Genomic DNA, 20052 nt, shown 5'->3' with positions numbered 1-20052 from the left:
TATGGTTCATGTATGTCCATAATCCCAAACGGAGGGAGTGAGGCAACAGAGTCCTATGTTGATTTTCCCCATAAAGAGAGGCTACCTGCACCAGCATGGTTGCCTATTTTTTTTGGGTTCAGATTCACCAAATACAGTTTTATGCATGTCTCCATACAGAGCACTACACAGCTTTATAAATACCTACATTACTTTGCAGCACCTATCCCAAAACTATTATTTTCGGCAGAGCAGAATGCATGCACACAAAGAGACCAAATGTTGTACCTTGAATGGAAAGACTGTAGAATTTCTGAGCTTTGCCTTCTACATTGGAGGCAACGCAGGAATAGTTCCCACTATCTGAATGCTGAGACCTAGCAATCTGCAGCTTGCTGCCTCCTGACAAAATATGCATCTCAAGAGAGTCGGAGTTTTCTAGATGCAGACAAATGAAAAGGAACCAGTTACTACTGAATATATATAGGAGTTGCAGGTTTTTTCCCCTAAACTCGACTTTACTGTGATGCCTGTAGAGTTTTAGGGAGAGGCGACATGATGTTTGTATATCCTAGCAGGCTCACTGTACCCTCTTCGCCGGCGTTCCTTATCCTTTGAATAATAGGCCTGCAAATAAGTCACAACATTGCAGCAACTATTCAGGCTGAGGAAAATCTTGGTAGGATTCACAGTCTGTCCTTAGATTATGTGTCCCATAAGTGATACGGCTGGGAGCCAGCATGGTATAGTAGCTAAAGAGCAGCAGACTCTAGTCTGGAGAACCCTGTTTGATTCCCCACTCCTCCACATGCAGCCAGCGGGATAATCTTGGACTAGTCATAGTTCTCTTAAACACCTACCTCACAGGGTGTTTGTTGTGGGGAGTGCAAGGGGAAGTTGTCTGTAAGCTGCTTTGGGACTCCTTTGGATGGTGAAAAGAGGAGTATAAAAAACCAGCTCTACTTCTACAGGTGATTTGACTGAGTTTCTGGTCACATTCCTTAACTCCTTTTACACTTACAGAACATGGGTGTTTAAGACTTCCTAACTATGAGGTAATCTTCATGCTAACTGCCAACCACGAGAAGGCTAGCTGCTGAAAATGGCTGAAAGTGATTGAGAGCCAACCTGTCTCTTCTCGATGTGTTACTTAGTATTTGACTGTAATGTTTAAATGACTGATCTCTGTAGTCTGGAAATCAGAAGAAAAGTTGGGTTTTATACTCCGCTTTTCACTTCCCAAAGAGGCTTACAATTGCCTTCCTTTCCCCACATCAGACACCCTGTGAGGTAGGTGAGGCTGAGAGAGCTCTGACAGGACTGCTCAATCAGGGCTGTGACGAACCCAAGGTCGCCAAGCTGGCTGCATATGGAGGAGCAGGAAATCAAACCTGGCTCAATGTTACAGGACTACTGAGTTCTCAAAGACAGGGAAGAATACAAATCTGAAAATAAATAAAATAAATCCTTTGCTGAATGAAGGCAGGCTAAAAGTGAGGAAAATAATTTTTAAAAAATGAATGATTTCTTGTCCTTGATATAACCTCCTTAGAGGGACCCCAGAGAAAGAACCAGGATATTAAAAATTGTGCTCATTTTTTTGGTCTTATCATTATTTTGTCCTGTTGAATTCTGACTGAACTCCTCATATCTTAAAATACCAGACAAGCAATTTATAACCATGAATCGCTACATGAATTACAAAGCACATTACCAATTGGCTTTCCATTCTTCAGCCACGTTATCGTTGGTGGAGGAATTCCAATGGCATCACAAGTCAAGGTCACAGGGTTACTGATAGTTTCACTGATCCACTCTTGTTGAGGGCCCTCAATGTTGGGTGGAACTGTGAACAAGAACAAATAAATGCCAAAAGATGGTATACGCCTTCCCTTTCCCAATGGTATATTCCTTCCCTTTCCCAGCCCGATACAACTTCTGATTTAGTGGTCACCTAAAAGTGACAGAGTTAATTAATTAAGGAATATTTCCTGGAAGAACTCAAAACAAACAGGCTTTTGTCCAATGAACTGTTTGATGAACCAATTACTGGCAAAGCTATCCATGAAATCATCAATTTTCTTTCCTTCCTCCAAGGAGCTCAGGAGAGTATGTAGAATTTTCCTTTTTTTCCATCAGATATTTTAATTGATCGATTGAACCTTTCTATAGCAGGCTTTCTCCTGAGCATCTCAGGACCAAGGTTGTGATCTCACAACAATCCTGTAATATCAGTTAGGCTAAAAGCAGAAGTGGTTGACCAGCTCAAGGTCACCCAGTCAGCTTCACTGCCAAATGGTGATTTGAAACCAGGCCTCTGGTCCTTGTCTGACATTCTGAACACTATTTTACATTGCCTGATTCTACACAGGGTTCCCCTCCTCAATGAAGAGCAGCTCACCTCCACTCCTTTCTGAGTATGGCCCATGAGGCTCCCCTGTTTAATCTGATTGAAACTGGGAAATGTTGGTGGAGCTTCCAACCAATAAGAAAAGGGGGAAGAGTTAAGCTCCTCCTTCAAAATGGAATGTACACTGCATTTCTGCTGGAAAAGGGGAGGGGATTGTTGGGCACAATCTTGTTATTTTGGCACTTCTGTGACATTAGGAAATGGGACAGGGCTTGAAGACGCCACCCCCACTGTATTCTACCCCATCCCCATGTGGAAGCAGCCATAGGCTCTCAGATATTCTGACAAGCTTACCATGAACATTAAGGTGGAAATTTTTATCATCACGTCCTGCAATATTTGTTGCTTTACAAACATACTGGCCTGTATCAGATACCTGAGGAAGTAAGAAGGGAAGTGCTGAGAATTGTATTTATTAGATTTTTATATCACCCTCTCACATGGCTCATATGTGTTGAAAATAACATCTTTCAGCCGCAAAATTAATAAGCTAACAGCAACACACAATAAATAAGAACTGCAAACTGACTTGAACAGTCGAGAATTGAGAAATTGAAATTTATTGTTGGAGCCGAAGCCATAACAATCAGAACTTGAACAGTCATTAAAGAGCATTTGAGGGCTTACGGCAGTGGTCCCCAACCCGCGGGCCGCGGCCCGGCACCGGGTTGCGAAGGCCTCGGCGCCGGGCCGCGGCTCCTTCTTCCCTCCCCCCCGAAGCGAGAAGCTCGCCAGGCCGCGAGCAAATCGGCCACCAAAGCGTCCGATTAGCTCGCGGCCCGGCAAGCGTCTCACTTTGGGAGGGGAGGGAAGAGGAGCTTGCCGAGCCACAAGCTAATCGGCCGCTTTAGCTTTAGCGGCCGATTTGCTTGCGGCCCGGAGGGGCCGGGAGGGAAAGCCGCGACCGCCGGCATGGCAGCAGCGCAAACGCGCATGCGCAGACTGCTTGGTCAGAACAGTTTTATCAGTGCTGTGGCGAGCCCAAGGTCACCCTGCTGGCTGCTTGTGGAGGAGCGGGGAATCAATCCCAGCTTGCCAGATTAGAAGAAGAAGAAGAAGAAGAAGAAGAGTTGGTTCTTATATGCCGCTTTTCCCTACCCGAAGGAGGCTCAAAGCGGCTTACAGTCGCCTTCCCATTCCTCCGCACTCCTAACCACTACACTAAACTGGCTCTCAAGGAGAGATGCTTTCGATTACTACCTCTTTTCCTCAAAAATCTCTGGGGCAGCATGGCTAAATATATTCAGATTCCCTTGCCTTTTTACCTCTGAGCTGCAATATAAGGGTCCATTTGTTTGGTTTTAAAATGTGTATTTTTGTATCCCTTGAGAGTCTGACAGAGCAGATTTATGTACCTCAGCACTCCTGATATGAAGCATTTGTCCATCAGCATTGATTCCCACGTTGGATGACGCCGTGACCATGCGTCCGTTCTTGTACCAAGTAATGACTGGAGGTGGAACAGCATTGGATTCACACTCCAGTGTCACCGGCATCCCCACCCTCACATTCACCACAGAAAGAACTGAGCCACTGTGGTCTTTAATGCTGGGAGGAACTATGAAGGGGGAAAGCACAAGTATATATATATATTTACTTTTACTTGGAAGAGAGAATTGCAGCCTTAAAGAAATTACCAGATGTTAATTATTTTTTTGCCAGCTTTTTCTTTAATTGTAAAAGACGCACCATAAACAGTAAGGAAGCTCCTTCTCGTGCTTTCCCCAGCACTGTTTCTAGCTACACAAACATATTCTCCACCGTCAGACAGTCGGGCTCTCGGAATCTGCAGCGTTCGACCACCTGAAATGATTCAGGGATGGCAAAACTCTTTAATGTTGGCTTTTAGTTCACCACCGCAGAACAGAATTAAAAAAAAAAACACGTATATGAATGACAATAAAGACCGAAAAGAGAGAGATACTCAGGGGAAAAGACTACTATGGGATATGAAGCTTCTTTGGCATCATCTATTTTCTTTAAAAAATGATTGCGCGTCTCTAACACTGAGAGATGTTTAAACATGAGAGATGGGGGCATGAGCATAAAAGGAAGAATGAGCATTTCCCCAGCCCTTCTGAGTCCAGTTTGCATGTTGCTCTTCCATGGGCCATTCTGTCCCTTTCTTGTTGAGGTAAATATATCAGCATTCAGCTTGTTTGTGTATTTTGATGTCACTAGCTTGGAAGGGAAGCAAGAAGAAGAAGAAGCAAGCTCCTTTTCCCCCCATCTTTTCCCTTTACATAATCCCTTGTTGGCTTAAAACCAATGTTTGTCCTCATAAGCAATGGCCATATTGAATACACACCAATGACCATCAAGAGATTACTGTTGTTGTGTTAAGGAGGATAGATAGATGATCATTTGTTCTTTCTGTTTTTCTTTGGACAGCAACACTTTAAATACTGTCCTTTTAAATAGAAAAAAGAAGGCAACATTTGCAGCCAAACTGGCTACTCCAAACAATTATGTTTTCTTTTTGATTTGAAAATGTTCAGGAATTTGTGGTTCTTCTCCCATCTTTATCATTTTTAGAAGAAGAAGAGTCAGCTTTTATACCCTGCCTTTCTCTAGCAGGAGTCTCAAAGTAGCTTACAATCACCTTCCCTTCCTTTTCCCACAACAGGCACCCTGCAAAGTAGGTGAGGCTGAGAGAGCCCTGAAGTCACTGCTCTGTGAGAGCAGCACTATTAGGGTTATGACAAGCCCAAGGTGATCCAGCTGGCTGCATGTGGAGAAGTGGGGAATCAAACCCGGCTCACCGGATTAGAAGCCCCTACTCTTAACCACTACACCAAGTTGGCTTAAGAATGCAGGATGCAAACTTTATTGTTAGCACACTTCATATATATATGTGTGTGTATATGTGTGTGTGTGTTCTCAGCTATTTCATCCCCCTGGGAAACACATTTGTGGCTGAATGGTCCCACTGTGTGGGGGTGGTGCGGGGGGGTATTTCACAGGAAAGTGGGATGGTGTGGAACACAATCTCACCTTCCTGACAAATTAAAAAATGCCCTGGTACACCCCACGGCGTAGCATCTAAAAGCCAAAAGGGCATTTTTTGCCCCCTAGGAGCTACCGTAGAGCAGGGAGGCCCTGTTCACACAGGCCTGCCATGGGACAGGCGCTGTTGGCCCCTGCAGCAGGCTAAGGGAACACGGAAGAATCATTGTTCCTTTAGTGCAGAGCTTCAGTGGCCAGACCTGTGCCGGGCTGGGAAGGGTGGCTTCCTGGCAGCGATGTCATGTGAGCATGAGGATTAGCCCCGGGTCCATATTGATGCTGCCCTGGCCTTTTTCACCCATGCAGAATCAGCCACACAAAAGGGGAAGGGAAAGGAGGAAAACCCATAACAGTAAAATCTCCTTACCAGGTACAATGAGAGCATTTGTATTCAAGCTGATAGGTTTTCCATTCTTGAGCCAACTGAGATCAGGAGGAGGAAAGCCAGTGACCTCACAGGTCAATGAGATGAAGTTATTCACAACCACAGTCAAATTCTCAGAATTACTGCCAACAATACTTGGAGGAACTGTGGAAAGACATACAGGTCCAAACATTCTTGATACTTGAACTACACCCCGTCTCAAGCATAAGAAAAACAAAATAATTGGTCTGATCAAGCAGGAAGAAACAAATGCATTTGTAAGACCTTTTGTTTAGTTTTAACATTTCCACGACACCCTTCTACTGATATGGCAGTATGCAGGCCAGCCCAGAACAGTGTTAAAAGCACAAGAAAGTACACAATCTAGTGCCACAACCTAAATAAAAGTAAAACAGTATAGATCAGTAGTACAATAGAAGGAGCAGTAATTAGTGAACCTCAGCCATTAACGGCAACAAAATAGACAAAAGCAACTGAGTAAAATCCAATAGTTAACAATCAATTGACATTAATAGGGCACAGTACAGTTTGCCTACCCACCAAAGACCTCCAGAAAAGAACAATCCCTAAAACTAAGAGTGAAGGGAAGCATGGATTTCTTAGGGCAGGGGATTCAAACATTTAGAGCCCCCAACAAGTCTTGTCCTCCATACCCTCCAGTTTCATAAGTCAGTGCACAAGAGGGCACTTGTAATTGACCTTAAGTGTCAGTGAGTTCATATGGGAAAAAGTGGTCCCTCCAGTACCCTGGTCCAAAGCGGTTTGAGATTTAAAAGAGCAATACCAGCGCTTCGAACTGAGCCCTGAAAGAAATTAGTGGCCAGTGACCTTGTTATACTCCTGCAAAGACAACCTCCACAGCTAGTCCTGGCTGCCTCCATCACCTACTTCTGAAAAAAACAGGGATGGAACCTGAAATACACTCAGATTATAAACCTGATCCTTTTAAGGAAATGCAAACTCTTCCACAACTCAGGGTGGTATAGTTGGCTGGAGTGTTGGACTAGGACTATGGAGATTCAGATACAAACAGAGAGTAGGGCAGGATAAAAGTCCAATAATAAATAAATAAATAATGATGCTGCTTTGAGTCCCAAACCAATAGCAAAAATAGAAAATATCTAAACCAATAACCCTACTCCCAGTTTGGTTCAAGCTCCACCTCATATTACTTCCATCTTGCTTCAGTTATTCAGGGTTTTTCTCACCTATTTCTGTTCCTTCAAGGTAATCAGATGTGAATTAGAGTGAGAGTTCAAAGTTGTTTTATCAGTAAGGATCTTATCACAGCTTTCTTAAAAACCTTAGGAATAGACCACCCTTGAAACACAGCATTATTTATCTGCCCCATGCACTTTTGCAAATGTGATTAGCAATAGGGGCAAAGATCAACAACACAGGATATAGTTTGCATTTCTCCGAGGACTTCATTTATATCTTCCACAAGCTGGTAAACATCCACTGAAAGAAGATAAGTGAAGACCTCTCAAACACTGAGGGCCATCCATTAAAATTGTAATAAACAAGATAGGTAAATCAAGTGAGTCACAATGGATTCTATCTATTGCAATTTCATTCCACCCTCCCTGCAAAGAATTCTGGCTGGTGTTTTATTCTCACAACACTTTGAGACAGATTAGGCTTCTTAGAGAGAGTGACTGTCCTCAGGCCACCTACTGAGCTTCATAGCAGAAGGCGGATTTGAACCCTGGTCTCCCTAGAGAAAACCCAGCACTCTCAGCAATTTACCACACTGTTTTCCTGTTTTCCCTGTAAACTGGTCACAGTGAATTGCCAAGGGGTATGAGAAATGGGAGATAGAAATGATTTAGTATGGGTGAGACAATGTATGAGCAAATGGGGAAGGCCATAAGGAAGACTCGGGATAGATGTAACACTCATGATGGATGACCCAGTGGTCCCCAACGTTTTTATCAACGGGGACCACTCAACGCCGGGGACCACACAACACCTTTTACTGAGGCCCGGTGTGGGGGGGGGGATAGTTTACTCCTCTACTCTCAACCACTGCCCTAGCGCTCTCTGATCGCTATGGTAATGTTTAAACATCCCTTCAAAATAAGATACAGACACACCACAACAATGAAGTGTGTTGTAAAGGGCTGGGGGGGATGAAGTAAAGGGCCGGGGGGGGGGAGAAGGCGTCCTTTGGGGCCCACCTCCAATTAGTCGAAGGACCACATGTGGTCCGCTGCCCACAGGCTGGGGATCGCTAACCTAGATCATATCTCTAAATTGCTAAATTCTCTCTCTCTCTCTCTATTTATCTATCTATCTATTCATACAGGGAGAAGTGACATGACTTGGTAACTGAACATTGAGAACAATACAGCAAGATAATTAAAAATCAAGCCAATGCTATTTGCCAGATCAAGAGAGGCAAGTGCTTCAAGTTTTAGATAGATTTAGTTTGATAGATTTAGTTTATTTGTACCCCTCTTTTGGGACCTCAGAACTCTTACAACATTGTTCTCCATTCCTCCATTTTAGCTTACTATAACTCTGCAAAGTAAATTAGGCTGAGTGAATGCCCACTCCTCATACAGGGAGCTTTCATGAAAGAGTATGGATTCAAATCTGACCTTGTTGACCTTGTTAATCACTACACCATTCTGGATCATGCTGAGAGACATATGCATGATGGCAGACATAACTGTGAGACTGGACAGAGGAACAAAGGTACTTTTGGGTGTCATCAGTAGTAGCAAAATCATGAAATTTAATAGATGGACAAACTGGAAGTGTCTTTTTAAAAGCATTAGAAATGCTTTGTATTTTATCGGACAAAAGTTCACTCCTCTTTCTTTCCCAAGGGACTTTGCCTGGGTTCATCCATTATTTAATTTCAGGAAAGCAACTGCTGTTTTTTAAAAATAGTACAAAACAGCAGGACACATTTCATTTCTTGGCAGTGAAGCAAAATAACTCATGATGGTGAATGGCAGTGTTTTTCGCATCAGGACCCCAAGCTGGGTGGCCTGTCTTGCGAAGATCCCCGGCACTGTTATTCCAAAGGAAGTCCTAGCCAAGGATTAATTTCCTACATAAATAATTTTTTAAGGGAGAAATGGAGGACTTAAAAGCACTCATTTAATTTGAAATTTTACACAAGCCTTTAAAAAGCAGGGTTCACAGTTATCATTTAACATTCCAGGGCAAACTAAGAGTTACAGTAAGGCCCATTATGCACGGGCCATAATGCCTGCGCTGGCAGTGGGAGCACTTCGGGGAAAATCCCTGATAATGCTCGCTGCCAGCATGGGCGCATCCCGGCCCAGGGCTACAGAAGGCCCGCATTAAGCAAACGCGGGAGCTTCCTGGGTACATTGGGGGCTGGCAGGGGCTGAAGGGGGCTGGCGCTGTGCATAATCGCCAGCGCCGGGTCTTTCGGCCCGCCCAGGCCCAACCTGCGGTGTCCCTTCAGGGACACCGCACGCCCTGCGGGCTCTGTGGAGCAGTAGAGCTGGCAGGGGCGACCCCCTGTCCCCACCAGTAGCTGCTGCTGGGCATAAAAGGTCTAACTGTGTAACTGGGTTTCTAAGCTTTTCCCCTCTGTGCCCTATAAGGTCTAGTACAGGCTTTCTCAACTTTTTTTATCATTGACTAACCCATGAAACATTCTTTAGATTGCAAGAAACTCACAAAGAGGTGAGATCATGAAGAATATGGTTAGGAAGCATAGGTATCTACATGCCTACATGGGGCCCCTCCCCTTCCCACCCTCTCCAGGCCCATCATTGGCTATTGGGGGGTCAACATGACCATATATGGTCATATCACCCAATATTTTTTTTAACAAATTAAAAATATATAAAAATTAATTAACTCCCACAAATTCAGGAGACCCTTCCAGGGCTGTCAAGAAATGGTTGAGGTCTATGGTTGAGGCCAAGGTGGTAGGGTACCCCCCACCCAGTGCCAGCCCTAATGTTATATAGCATTTTGGTCCAATGTGACATTGATGGCCCTCCTCCTAACCCCCGCTATTAAGCATATTGGGTATAGTGGGGGATCGGTGTTGTGTGTTATTACCACTATGTTCATTGTGTTATATTGTATTTTGTGATGTCCTGTTTAAATGTGGTTTTATTGGGTTTTTTTATGTAGGACCATTGTAACCCATCACAAGCCGGTTTCACAATGCTGTTTGAGAAAGCCAGGTCTAGTAGGATATACCTGCATCCTAATAGCCTCACAACCTGCATTTCCCTACCAGCTGTGATCAGCAGGCAATTATGTGAAGTGATGGTTGGGAGAAGACATGGGATGTTATGATGTAATGACACAGCAAAGTTTTACTAGGAGAGAGAGCTTTTGGTGGCATGTCTCATGAAGCCCAAACCAGTCAATTAAACAGGAAAAAAATGTTCTCTGAGAACTTCCATATTCCCTGAGATCTCAAGTTCTGTAGCAGTCCTTTAAGTGGAACAGACATTCATTGAAATGTATTTGAAATCTCTCCTCTGACACTGACATTCTTGGACCACTTCTTAGCATGAAGAGTTCCCTAAGTTATCTCATGGAACAATATTGCATATATGAATGGGAATTACATTAGAATAAGATTTTACAGGTTCGGGTTTTTTTTTGCACCACTATTTAAGTTGCTTTGATTTAGGTTCCTAGACATTTATGAGTTCAGTTCAATCCTAGGTCTAAAAGTGTCCCAGTATGTTTTCCTTTTTTGTAAACAGGAATCTTTGCATTAAACAATTCCTTATATGAAAGCAACCAATCGACATCTTAGAAAATAGCAATCTTACCATGAACATTAAGGTTAAAATATTTTTTGGCACTTCCTGCTGTGTTCTCCACAACACAGACATACCTGCCTGTATCTGTTATATGGGAATTGAGGATCTAAAAAGAAGAAGATAAACGATATTACAGTGACATATCTATATTAAATAAATAATGGAATGTTAAGCATACAGAGATGTATGGGCACGGCCATCTGTTAAATATTCAAAACAACCACCTAGCTATTATTCTCCAAATACCTGGTAAGTTTCATTTAAATGCAGCAGCCTTGCATTCATTTTCATTTTTACATTATTTCATTCAAATACAGCAGCCCTATAGTCAACATTATTTTAATATTCAGATTCAGAAAACCTTTACTGGCATAAATATTTTAATATTATGTGTTAGCTATTCTGTGTTAGCTATTATGTCTACGGTAGAAGGAGCTTTCTAATAAGAATGAACACAGAACACAAACTATGCATTCATGGGATCACTCTATCTCTAACAGTACTAGGTAGTTATTATTGTAGTGCCTCTACTGAGTCCCTGCCCCCTTCATCTTGGCACCCAAGACCTGCATTGTGCAATGTTTTGTATTACCACCATGTAAACAAATCTCTAGCCAGCACTGAACAAAAGTCAGAGATCAAAGAGCCACAATGTGACTCAGTTGCACGATTTTCTAAAAACTAATGGGAGGGAAGGGCCTTATGCAGGAAAGTCATTCAGATCACTCATCAATGATCCTTACATTTAATTAGTGGTCCTGTAGCCAAAGCTGACTATTAGTAGGACCATGACCAGTTACTTTACACATGGTCTATGCCTATATTTGGAACCATTATCTTATTTCTGTCATTGGTCTGAAAAGCCCAGACTACACCAAACCCATGATAACAAATGAATAAATTTGAGCTCAGAAGATAAGCAGGGTTGGCCATGATCAGTATGTGAATGGGAAACCACCAAGGAAGGACGTGGTTGCTATGCAAAGGGAGGCAATTAGGGTTGGGTGCTTTGGGGGCCAGCCAGTGCCATGCTGCGGGGGAGGGGGGGAGGTGAAGCCTGGGCACTGGCATACCAGCGGGCACACACACGCAGGCACCCACGCCTCCTCTCCCCCCCCCCCCCCGTGGCGCAGTGCTGGCTGTGTGGGGAGCTAATGGCTGCTTCGGGCGCCGAAGCACCTAATCCTAGAGGCAATAGCAAATCACTTCTGCTCATGAGGGGTCAACATGAGTTGGTAGCAACTCAATGGTACTTAATTATGATTTATCTTATTTCTGTTTTTCCATATTTTCCCCAGGATTGAGTTTTGACTCTGGGAATGTCCTTCTAGCCACTCCCAAGTCTTTATTTGAGCTCATCAATGGTCCCATCCTCAACAATTTACACATTACCTGAAGCGTTCTTCCACTGGTTAAGAACTTGTGTTGGGAATCTTCAACTAAGAGCTGTCCATCTTTCTGCCAGGTTATGCTTGGCGGAGGGCTGCCATTTGCTATACAATCCAAAACTGCCAACTTGTTCACCAGCACAGTCACCTCTTCAGGCATATCGCCACTGGTTCCATGAATGGATGGTGGCACTGGAGAACGCAAAATTACGGAGAAAATCTATTCAAAGTTTCTGAATGGGCAAAGTTTCTGAATGGGCAAATGTTAAGTTTAACAAGCATGGAATCACCTTGCAAATGTTCAAGCTAAAATATCCTTCTCCTGTACAAAAAGTATTACCTAAATGGGATACACATATTCTTCCACAGAAAGAGAGAGCTACTGGATAGTGAACGACGATTTGGAGAAAAGGAAAAATCTCTCCAGATTCTGCAAGTGAGAAGTCTGGAGGAAACACATTCAGACTCTAGTCCAGAATATGATCCATAATAGAACTATCAGATGTAGAATTTTGTCTCAGAAGGAAAATCATTAGAGACATAAATGAGGAAGCTTCTTATGATGTTCCATGCCAATGAATCAATGCAGTTAAAGAAACCCTGCATGAATTTATGTATGGCAAAATTCTAGAATTAGATGAGCTTCAAATATGGGGCAATTTGAATCATAGAGTTGGAAGGGACCTCCAGGGTCATCTAGCCCAACCCTCTGCACAATGCAGGAACTCACAACAATAAGACCTGCCACACCTAAATACTTCTTGGTACTAGCCTGAAAGCTGTTTTGAAAACTTTCAAGAAAGGAGGATATATAGCTCCTCTAAGAAACTTGGCATACTGCTCAGATTATTTTGAAATACAGAATTCTTCAGGGCCCATTCAGATGGTTTAAAATATCACACTTTGTTGTTACTAGTATTATTATTAACTTGAATAAGGCTATGCTGGATGTTGCCCAACATTTGAAACAGACAGATCCCTTGCCATATTGGCTTAATGGTTTATAAGCACAAAAGTAGTCCTAACACTTAACCCTTTAAACACTTAAACTGTTTAAAAATCTGTTGTCGAATTAATTGATGAAACTTTTAGGTCAGTTAAAAGTTAGTGATTAGTAAATGAAAAAACATTAACCCAAATCTAATTGATCCAACAGCACTTTGAGCAGAATCCCACTTTTAAAAAACACACAATGATATGGAGGGAATGGTGACGTGAAACATCACCAAATTATTTCCTTTATTCTGAGAGAATATATGGACAAAGAAGTCTAAAAGCTTGAAGCGATAAAAGTTAGTATTTTAATCCTTGTGAAAGGTGTCTATGACTCAAATATTAGGATTAAAATTAACAGACATTCATGAGCCTCTTGTGGCGCAGAGTGGTAAGGCAGCAGACATGCAGTCTGAAAGCTCTGCCCATGAGGCTGGGAGTTCAATCCCAGCAGCCGTCTCAAGGTTGACTCAGCCTTCCATCCGTCCGAGGTCGGTAAAATGCGTACCCAGCTTGCTGGGGAGTAAACGGTAATGACTGGGGAAGGCACTGGCAAACCACCCCGTATTGAGTCTGCCAAGAAAACGCTGGAGGGCGTCACCCCAAGGGTCAGACATGATCCAGTGCTTGCACAGGGGATACCTTTACCTTTACCTTTTTAACAGACATTCAGCAGAAATTCTGAAAAATATCTCATTTTCTTAGGTTTTTCTATTCTTATTGCACAAATGGAAACATAGGGTTCCTAATAACAAGCAATCTAAGGTAGGCTTACAAAGTACACGGACATCATACTGCATGGAATCTTCTCCTGCTTCATTTACAGCCACACATGTATATCGTCCCGCATCTTCACTCTGAGCCCGTGGAATCTGCAAAACACGGCCTCCTGGAAGGAAAGCAAAAAGGGTTGAGGAGGCTTTGTCAATGACTTGTGAAACTTACTTCCAGGGTCAGCATCAAGGGCCAGCACCACTGGGTGGTGGCTCTAGCCCAAGAGCTTAATAAAGATTTGTCACTAATCCTGACCCACCATAGCAAAGAATCAGCAGCTATCATCCCCTTGTACTATCATTATATCATGGTGGCAGAATCCCACTCGCCTGAGCCACTGGGCTCAGCCTGCTTGCATGATCAAATGGTAACTTTTTAGCATCTATATGCGCTCTCTTGCTCAGTTGGTCTGGAGTTAGGGGCTAGGGCAGGGGTAGTCAAACTGCAGCCCTCCAGATGTCCATGGACTACAATTCCCATGAGCCCCTGTCAACGTTCGCTGGCAGGAACTCATGGGAATTGTAATCTATGGACATCTGGAGGGCCGCAGTTTGACTACCCCTGGGCTAGAGTGTCATCCATTTGTAGATGACACCCAGCTCTATCTCCTGATGGATGGCCAGCCGGACATCCCCTTTGAAACATTTACCAGTTGTTTGGAAGCAGTGACTGGATGGATCAGGAAGAGTCGCCTGAAACTCAACCCCTCCAAAATGGAGGTCCGGTGGTTGGGCAGAAGAGGACAGGGAAGCGTGTCTCCCCTGCCTGGATGGGGTGCAACTGACATGTGTACCGCTGACCAGGAATTTGGGGGGTGATCAATGATGCTTCACTATCCATGGAGGCTCAAGTTATGTTGGTAACCCAGATGGCATTTTTCAGGAACTGGTTCTGCACAGCTCCCTCATCTGACTTAATACCTATGTAGATACATTTCCTCTCTCCAATTTAGAGACATTTGTAGCCCAGTCTTTCAATGAAAAGATGCCTGAGGAACCTAAAATGTTCTATTTAAAAGAATAAAAAGCTAATGGTAAGTGTTGTGACACATGGGTTTGTTTAAATATTATTTATATTTTTACTTCTCTCAGTTTTTTTAAAGATGTAACCATGTTAAAGGAAAGGCAGGAGAAATCCTTATCCATTGTTCCTCTTAATATTTGTGAAACAGCCTGGAGGGTGGAACGTGTCCGGGGTGTTCGAGTTGGAATTAGGCCAATCAGGACTGGACCTGCCCCTACAGCTCCCGCTCTCCGTTCCTGAACGCTAGCAACTTTGCTCTCAGACGCACCTTGTTACCGGAGCCAGCAGCAGGTAAGGGGAGAGGGCCCTGGCAAAGGGTGGTGGTGGGAGGGGGCGAGCCCTCTAGGCCACTAACAAGCTCTGTCCCGGGCTGCTAACAACCTCCATCCTGCCCTGTGCTAACGAGCTCAGTCCATCCCGCCCTGCTAATGAGCTCTGTCCCGGTTCTGCTGACGAGCTAGCCAGCCCCCACCACTTGATCAGGCGGTGAGCTGTTCCAGAGTCCAAGCGGCCCAAAGCCACCTTAAGCGGCATGGGCAGGAAGCCGGGTGGAACCCTTTCAAAGCCCGTTCTTAGGAACGGGCTTTGAGGCTAGTGGTATTATAATGTATTAAGATGCAAATACTTCATACAATAAAAAAAACTTTGTTACCCACCACTAATGAGGAATGAGGTTTGCTAGTTCATCAAATGTGACTTTAACTTACTCAGTTTCTCTGTTTAGTACACACCTGGCAATATCAATACTTTATCACTGGAACTCAGGGGAGAACCATCCTTATACCACGTGAGTGCTGGAGGAGGGACAGCATTGGTCTCACAATATAAAGAAAGAGGGTTGTTCAGGATCACATCTTTTGGTTCTCCTCCTTGTCCTATACCAAGAGCATTGCCATCTTCCCAGCCATTGGACAGTCTTCGGAAACTAGGCGGAACTGAGAGAGATTTAAAAAAGGCATGTAAGAATGTGATACTTAGTGCCTAAATAGTGAATAATAGCCCTGACCTGGATAGCCCAGGCAAGCCTGATTTCATCAGATTTCGAAAGCTAAGATGTTAATGCTGCTTATTGTTTGGATGGGACACCTTCAGGGATTTGTGGAGCACTTCCTCCAAGGAAGAATAGATCATGACGCAGAGGCAGGCATGGAAAACCATCTCCAAGCATCTCTTGCCTGGCTGCCAGACAATCCTATGGTCTCCTGACTGTAGTACACATGCCACATGATGAATAAAAAATGCGTATGTAGAAACTTGCATGGGCAATGCTTTTCTCACAAACAGTTCAGAGAACTATCAAAACTTGGTCATGAATAATTGTGTTGATGGGGGTTCCAGTTCATCCACAGGTGGTCATCCACAGGCAAATGTTTCTGCGCTGTCTGTGGAATACTGGATTGAATCCCTGAAGTCAGTGAGCCAATGATTATGAGCATCATCACAGGCACTCCTTTAAGTGCTGTTTTCCAACCAATGGGTTCACACAGCTGAATTCCTCATAGATTGCATTGAGCCCCACAGACATGCTCATGCCGCTCTCTACTGCTAATGTTCCAAGACAACATGAGTATGCCCAGCCCTCAGTGATTTGGGGGTTGAGGAGAGGTAAAGGATTCATATGAAATCCTTTGTATTTGTTTACCTAACTTGGATGGCCCCCTTTCCTTTTTGCAGGCACTCCTTCCCTGCTTAGCTTATTTAATTTTAACATATTTCTATCTCACCCTCTCTCAAAGGCTTATATTAGGAGCGCAGAAAATTCCGTCCTTATCAGTCCAAAGTATATGCACACAGGTGCACATGCAACTGTACCTTGGATGCTGACATCAAACTCCAGCTCATCTTCTCCAGCGATATTGGAGGCCACACAACTGTAGCGGCCAGTGTCCGATATCTGCGCTGCCTTTATTTGCAAGATCCGCCCACCGGCTTGGATTGTGATGTGATTGTCTGATGTAACAGGCTATGATTTAATGATCCAAAACAATACATGAGCATGGCATAAAATAGGCAAAAAAAGTATGAAATCAAAACAAATCAAATTTTATTACAGCAATTGCCAGCCATAACAGAAAACTCTAAAATAGAAAACTTAGAGTAAAAATTAATGGTTAATAAAACAGAGATAAAAGCTATAGAGCAGGTATACTTAGTTGCACAGAACTTACACCCTGGAAGGTGATGGGAGTGTAATCTCCTAAAAGGAGCTTTTAAAATAAAGTATCACAATCAACAGACCTACAAACTGGTGATCTGTGTGGTCAAATAGCCATGCAGGTGCATGAAACACCTTCCTTTCCTCTCTGTTTTTGGCAGGCTGAAAAAAAGCATGTGCCACCCATGACTAGTGGGCCACTTTTGTCTTCTAGAAGCATGGAATAAGCAAGGATTTTATAATCCATTTCCCCTCTGTTTCCATTCAAAAATTGAGAGCATTCTTCATGGTAGTTTGCTTGCAAATCATTAAAAGAGAGAACATAAGAAAGCAATACAGCCATATTAACGCTTCCTCTACTTTGCCAAAGGAAACAAGAAAGTTCCATTAATGTGCTTCTTAATACTAGGAATCTTAACCCTTGCCAAATTCTGGAAGAAGAAAAGACTTAGAGCATCCAGTTCCCTGTTGATGGGATTTGCACTTATGTCAGAACCTATACAGTTCTACGAGCCAAGAGTAATATTCTACATGCCAATGTAAACCAGTGCAACAACAGCCACAGAACGCATTAAGCCAGAGCGCCAACAAGGAAGAGCAAGGAGAAACATTACACAATTGCAAAACATTGGTAGCTAGCATGGTGAAGTTATTGGGGTTGTGTGAGGATCAGGATGGCCCAGTTGAGCTCGATCTGGTCAGACCTTGGAAGGGCTGGCCCTGGCTACTATTTGGATATGAGACCATCAAGGAATATCGAGGCTGGCAACAGGAAACAATTCTGAATGTTTCTTGCCTTGAAAACCCTATAGGGTTTCTATAAATCAGCTTATGATGGCAGCTTGGTGTAGTGGTTAGGAGTACCGACTTCTAATCTGGCAATCCGGGTTTGATTCCCCACTCCTCCCCCACATGCAACCAGCTGGGTGACCTTGGGTTCGCCACAGCACTGATAAAGCTGTTCTGACTGAGCAGTGATATCAGGGCTTTCTCAGCCTCACCCACCTCACAGGGTGTCTGTTGTGGGGAGAGGAAAGGGAAGGCGACTGTAAGCTGCTTTGAGGCTCTTTCTGATAGAGAAAAGTGGCATATAAGAACCAACTCTTATTCTTCTTCAAAAACAACAGGATCTTTTCTTAATTATTAATATATTAATTTGGCTTTTCTACTGCCCCTCCCCACAAGTTGGATCAGGGCAGTTTACATAAATGGCAATAAAACAAAGTATTACAAATTAATGGACAGTACAACATCCCCGTTCCCACCAGCAGCACCCCTCCTGCTCACCAATATATGCTCCCATTAAAAAAAGAAAAGGGGGGAGGAAACATGATGAGGAGAGGGAGAGAAGCCCACAATATTTAGGCTGCCATAGCCTCAACCATAGGCCTGGCAGAAGAGTGCTATTTTACAGGCCCTGTGGAACTTTAACTGTTTTGTAGGGTCCTGGATCTCAGCTGACAGCTCATTCCACCGGGCCAGAGGCAAGGCCAAAAAGGCCCTGACTCTGGGTGAGGCCAGATGGACATCTTTGAGGCCAGTGACCACCAACAAGTTGGAATTTGCCGAGCATAATGCTCTCTAAGGAATGCTCTCCTGGGAGACCCAGGTTTGAATGCGCTCTCTGCTATGGAAGCACTCTTAGAGTACAGATTGTTATAAGGATGAAGAAGGAAAGATTATAGGAAGCCACTTTGGGTCTCCATCAGGGGGAAAAGTTAGGTACAAATGAAATAAATTGGAACAGGCACCCTCAGTTACTACTAAATGGTTCTGGTTATATGATCCCAGTTTCAAAGGAAGGAGCTAGGGTTTTCCCTCTCTCCATCCCTCTCTCTCTCTCTCCCTTCCACCCTTTCTATCTCACAAACACACACGCTGCAGCCCCCCACTTCAATATCCATGATGTTCTTGGGGGCCCACTAACCCACAAGAGTACAGTTTTTTTGGGGGGGGGATATAGATGACCTTGGCTGGAAGGGAAGGGGGATGTCACTAATTATGCAGTTCAGGATCTAAGCCTGTGTTTGTAAAACAAAATGGAGAGAGATTGTGTGCCTATGTATGGTAGGAATTGTTTTGTTTCTTTAAATACACTTATTGGAATGAAAGAAATATGTGACTGGCCTGTCCATCCTTGTACCATCTGATGCCAGCTGCAGGAATCGCATGAGCTTCACATTCCAGTGTAAAACTGTTGTTCACTCTGATCTTCACTTCTTTAGGAGAGGGGCCTAGTCCTGATAAGTCTCCTCTATGGATGATTGGTGGGACTGTTTAGAAAGAAAAAGACCAAGAACTGAAACATCAGTTTCTTACTTAGGTAATACCAGACAACTTTTACCCTTTTGCGTTTCCAAACCATGTCATCGGCCTTACTTTCTGGTCATTAGTTCTGCATACCTTTAGTCCTTAAATAAAGGCTTAATGCAGTGGGCGCTAGCAAGGCTGGGGATTCTGGAGGGGCGCGGCAGGGCAGGGGCGGCTTGGGCTGGGCCCCCCCCCGTCCCACGGCGTGGCCTACCTGGTCCCAGGAGACCCCCGAAGTGTCTGTGGACGTCGGCGGCGAGTCGATCAGCGGCGGAGCCGGGCGGGTTGGCGGAAGCATGGCCGGAGGGTGTGAGGCCGGTCAGGCTGTAGGCGCGCGGGGCAGAGGGCGGCAGCGCAGCAGCAGGGTCGGCTGCGGTCGGGTGCGGGCGTGGCGGGTGGAGGCGCGTGGCGGTGCCGCCCGTGTGGGGCGTCTTCAGGTGAGTTGGAGGCGGCGGCAGCGGCGCAGCGGCTGGGCGCAGCAGGGCGCACCGCGAGGCAGGAACTGGCCGGGAGGAGTGGCAGCGAGGGAATGGCGGTGGCTGGCCAGTCGGTGGCAAGGTGGAAGGGGACGGATCGGGAGGCGCTTCATGCCTCCCGATTCGTCAGTCCAGCGGCAAGGGACCAATCACGAGCCGCCACCGTCAGACTGACAATAGGAGGGCTCAATCGGCAGGCGCAAAGCGCCTGCCGATTGGGCCCTCTGATTGCCAGTCATGAGGAAGGGGCCTATCAGCACCCTTCCTCATCGCGGACAGGGCCCTCCTTAGGTGCCCTTAACCGATTATTTTATCCGCTCCGCAGGAGCGGTTAAAGACTAGAATTAAAGCCCGTTGTAGCTAATACAACGGGCGCTA

The 20052-nt window shown here is 44.5% G+C and overlaps 1 protein-coding gene across 2 annotated transcripts in view; it reads right to left on the bottom strand.

Moving 5' to 3' along the window:
• The window catches only part of HMCN1 (hemicentin 1), a 287686-nt gene that overhangs the window by 68162 nt on the left and 199472 nt on the right, over positions 1 to 20052 (bottom strand). For both annotated transcript variants that reach the window (XM_077332660.1, XM_077332659.1), the window contains 12 exons: positions 19016 to 19161; positions 16546 to 16696; positions 15465 to 15668; positions 13712 to 13825; positions 11948 to 12135; positions 10565 to 10661; positions 5763 to 5924; positions 4079 to 4192; positions 3745 to 3947; positions 2684 to 2765; positions 1694 to 1825; positions 268 to 417 (listed from right to left, as the gene is read on the bottom strand). In XM_077332660.1, coding sequence (XP_077188775.1) covers positions 268 to 417; positions 1694 to 1825; positions 2684 to 2765; positions 3745 to 3947; positions 4079 to 4192; positions 5763 to 5924; positions 10565 to 10661; positions 11948 to 12135; positions 13712 to 13825; positions 15465 to 15668; positions 16546 to 16696; positions 19016 to 19161 — 1743 coding nt within the window. The remainder of the gene's footprint in view (positions 1 to 267; positions 418 to 1693; positions 1826 to 2683; positions 2766 to 3744; positions 3948 to 4078; positions 4193 to 5762; positions 5925 to 10564; positions 10662 to 11947; positions 12136 to 13711; positions 13826 to 15464; positions 15669 to 16545; positions 16697 to 19015; positions 19162 to 20052) is intronic.

Source organism: Paroedura picta, chromosome 4, assembly GCF_049243985.1.
Source record: "Paroedura picta isolate Pp20150507F chromosome 4, Ppicta_v3.0, whole genome shotgun sequence".
Lineage (NCBI taxonomy): Eukaryota > Metazoa > Chordata > Lepidosauria > Squamata > Gekkonidae > Paroedura > Paroedura picta.
This window is presented reverse-complemented; position numbering and strand designations above follow the sequence as displayed.